The sequence below is a fragment of the Solanum stenotomum genome, chromosome 8, assembly GCF_019186545.1.
Source record: "Solanum stenotomum isolate F172 chromosome 8, ASM1918654v1, whole genome shotgun sequence".
Taxonomy (NCBI): Eukaryota; Viridiplantae; Streptophyta; class Magnoliopsida; order Solanales; family Solanaceae; genus Solanum; species Solanum stenotomum.
The window spans coordinates 28,795,073-28,799,375 of NC_064289.1; the positions used below are offsets into that span (position 1 = coordinate 28,795,073).

The following is a 4,303-nucleotide window of genomic DNA, read 5'->3' on the forward strand; positions in this document are numbered from 1 at the left end:
CAATTCCATTATTTAAAATTTAAAATATTTATTCATCATATTTTTCTCACTATTTATAATACACAATATATTAAAAATAAAATCAAATTGACATTTTAAACTTCGTGTACTGCCAAACCCCATATAAAATGGAACAAATTAGTAGTAATTGACAAACCTTATCATTAGTACAACTCTGAGTCAAGCATGAATATTATATATATTCTGGAAAACATACTTGTTTCATTAATTTTAATTTTTCGTCAACAATATGAAGATAAATATATAGAAGATTTTTAAGAAAATAAAATAAAGAATGACCTAGTTTGACTTAAACATGTCACGTGAAAAGTTGAAATTAAAGTGTTGTAGAAAATAAAAAAGTGTTATATATTCTTCTTTAAACCGACTATATAAAGGAAAGTATGTCATACTTTTTAAATGTAATATATGATGAAGAACATGTTGAGTTGTGGATACACATACAACTTGGTATGTTATATATAGGTCATTATTATTATCCTTTATTTGAATGTGCCATTTACTTACTTCAATTGACTAGAATTCAACATGTACGATTTAATTAATTAGTATGTATATACATACACATAATTACATAAACATAAAGAGTCCACGTAAACATGCAAGTATTTATCACCATACATGTACATGTATACTTTACTACATCATCCATGCAAATCACGCAAAAAGTCCACAAATGTAGAGAGAGAACAATATAATTGTTCTTTCTTTATATGCCTCTTGAAGAAATTTCATTCCTAATTCTAGCAACTTTTTCTTACTTTTGCTACAAGGAGTACACCAAATTCTTTTTTCTTCTTTCTTATTGTTTTCAACATCGATCTTGTAAAGAGACACTTATAATTTGTTCGGGGAAGAGGTAAGATGAAAGGTGGAAGTAGTAGTAGTAGAGAAGATTCAAAATCGAACCCCAAAACCCAAATTGAATTCGAAGAGGAGGAGGAAGACGAAATCGAGACAGAAGAAAATAGTAAAGCTCAAGGTACAACAAGATCCAGCTCTAGTAACAGTACTGTTGAAGAGAACGGTAAAAAAACTAATTCAGCAAGTGTACGGCAATATGTCCGTTCCAAAACACCGAGGCTACGGTGGACGCCTGAGCTCCATCTTCGCTTTGTTCATGCTGTTGAAAGATTAGGTGGCCAAGATAGTAAGTAGAATTCATCACATAATCTTATTTTATTATATATTATCTCAAATTCAATTCATCAAATAGATCTTTGTAATTTAATTCAAAGTTAGTTGTAATGATTTTGTTTTGTTTTATTTTTAGGAGCTACACCAAAATTGGTTCTTCAATTTATGAACATTAAAGGCCTTAGCATAGCACATGTCAAGAGCCATCTACAGGTATAATACGAGATAATTAAATCTCACTAGTTCCTGAAATTTACAGCTTAATTTAATCATCTGATTTCTTTATTTGGGGTACCATTTTAGATGTATAGAAGCAAGAAAACTGATGACCCAAATCAAAGTAAGTTTTTTTTTTTTTTTAAATAATATTATTATTTTGTTGTCTCATTAGCCAAAATTAGGGTTTCTGAAATAGTTGTCTTATTAAAACTCTATATGGCTTAGCCGTTTCTACAGACGGAAGATTTCTACTTGAGAATGGAGATCATCATATTTTCAATCTTACACAACTTCCTAGGCTACAAGGGTTTAATCAAACTTCGAGTTCGAGCTTGAGGTACAAATTATTATTATTATGATATCTTAAATAATTTATTCCAAGTTTGGTAAAGAAACTTGAATTTCATTTGGTTATATAATATTTGTTTTTCATATATTCGTCTCTGATTATATATATTTCAGGTACGATAATGCTTTGTGGAATCGTCAAGCTAATTCGTTGTACAACACTTATAACATGAATATTGGGGTTGGCTCTAGTATTAGTACAAGGCATGGTTTTGCAAGGCACATCAATGGTCACTCATCACATGAACACTTGTTTTCATGGAATAAAAACATTGAAATTGAGAAAAACCAAAATCGTCATAATCAAAGATTTTGGCCGCCAACTCAAATTGGAACAAGCTCAGCAAAACAAAATCTCCTAATGACATATAGAGATAAAGATGAGATAGTCAAACAATTCAACAGGAGATCATCAGAACAAGAAATGATGACACAAATGCGGACTAAAGAGAATAATTCTCTTTCCTCAAGGGGAAAATGGTGGATGAGAGAAGAAGTTGTAGGAACGACAACAAACACATCCTCATCAAATAAAAGAAAGATTCAAGATTCAGAAATCGATCTCGATTTGAACCTTTCATTGAAAACAACAAGTGAGTATCATCAAAAAAGATTGAAAGGTGAACAAGTTGGGGATCTTCTTTCCCTTTCTTTGTTCTCATCAAATACTACTACTACAACTACTTCAGAGGAAAATAATGCAAAAAAGGCAAGTACCCTAGATCTGACTTTGTGAATGAAGACAATATTAATTCTAAGTGAGATTTTGAGGTACTTGTTTCATTATGATCTTTAATTTGTCCTATGTATATTACTTGTCTTGTTGTTATTCACAATTTGTACGCATATAATATCATTGAGGAAACCTAGGTAACAATTAATTAGTTTTATTTATCTCATCATTTTAGTTTACTCTTCAACATTGTTGGCTAATGGGAATAAATGAAAAATAAATTAAATCCACCTAATTTTCTTGAAAAACTACTTTCTTTGTCAGTTAGCAGTGCAAATAATTATATATCTAAGAGATACTTTGATTTTATTTTGTCATTATTTTGGGAATCTCCTTGAATGCATGTGTATATGTTTCAGTGTAGAATGGGCTTAGCTTAAAAATTAATTATAAATTCATTGAAATTTTCATTTTAGTTTTAACAGTATGTATCCTGAGTATTTATATAAGTAAAACTAAGAGCTAAACATGCAAAACGAATGATATATATGACTCTTTTCTGTGAAAAATATTTTTGCGAAGAAATTATAAGATGTCCTCACCAAAGTCAAGCATGTTTTAGAAATAATGCTCATTAATGCTGAGATAAAATTCCAAATTGATTGATAGAATATATGTTGCCTCTTGAATAAGATAGTACATTATAGCAATGAATTGCATATTTAGTTTTAGATAGAGGACTCGATCAATTTAATGCTATATATATATATTTGCCACAACTATATATATCGTGATTTCTTTTATATTTAAGGGTATGAGTCATGGATAATTTCTTAAATTTGAAACTGATCTAATCATTAGGATCACCTCATGTATATTTGTACCACAAGTTTGTTCTGTGTAGATACTATGCCATCTCCAAGCTAATTACTTGTGAACTTTTTCATTTCTTATAAAGTGGACGGAGTAATAATCTATCTACTAGCATAAACTTGTGTTTATCAAACCAATTAATGCAAGATATATGTTGCGTGTATAATCTTTATATATACCAGAGTTTCTCTACCCTTTGACGGAGGGTTAGATATAAACCCCAACCTATTGATCATAAGTTGCAAAAAACCTTGGGATATATTATTAATGAAAAGTTCATCATCATAGAGAAAATAACCTATGTTAGCTATAGAAACATAAGTCAAAATATAACTAAGCAAAAATGTATTAATTGCCCTTTGACATTTCTAATGCCAACACATAGGGGACTATCTTGATCATTCTTCATGAGAGCTTTAACTTGAAAAAACGCCAGAAAAATTGAAGAACCTATTTCTCCCAATACTTTCACCCAAGTTAGCCAACATATATATATTCTTCTTGGAATCAATGTTGAAAAATAGAAAGCTTTCATTTTTATTGAGGTCCTTGATCTATCTGTTGAATAATATCACTTAATTACTTGCCAAGAAGTGATATGAATAAATAGTGACTTGATTGAGGTTATTCCTATGACTACACTATCAAAATTTGAATACCTGGAAAGATAGCCAGGGCAATGCATAATTATTACTTTTTGGCCATACAATTTAGCATATGCATGCATGCCACGAGCATGATTTGAGAATTTCACCACCTCTTGCTCTGTCAGAACTGCCTTCGGAGCATCCATCAACATTTAGCTTCAGGACACTATGAATTATAACCTTTAATATAGTTAATTTTTTGATAAGTTTGAAAAGACAAGAAGGAGTTGCTTAGATAGTAAGTGCCCCTCACTTTCAACCTGAAGATTGTGAGTTCGAGTCACTAATAGAGCAAAAAGATTAGAGCTCCTAGGAAAAGGTAAAAAAAAAAGTTTCAAGAGAGTTGGATCTAAATTTCATATGGTACACTATTCATTGTCCACTA

At 30.4% G+C, this 4,303-nt stretch overlaps 1 protein-coding gene across 1 annotated transcript; it reads left to right on the plus strand.

Moving 5' to 3' along the window:
- The first annotated feature begins 885 nt into the window (after positions 1-885).
- On the plus strand, positions 886-2,615 carry LOC125873221 (putative Myb family transcription factor At1g14600). Its single transcript, XM_049554120.1, has 5 exons — positions 886-1,171; positions 1,295-1,371; positions 1,462-1,498; positions 1,603-1,714; positions 1,840-2,615. Exons 1-5 carry the CDS (start codon positions 886-888, stop codon positions 2,459-2,461), a joined length of 1,134 nt encoding a protein of 377 aa, XP_049410077.1. The 3' UTR covers positions 2,462-2,615.
- Positions 2,616-4,303: the final 1,688 nt, after the last annotated feature.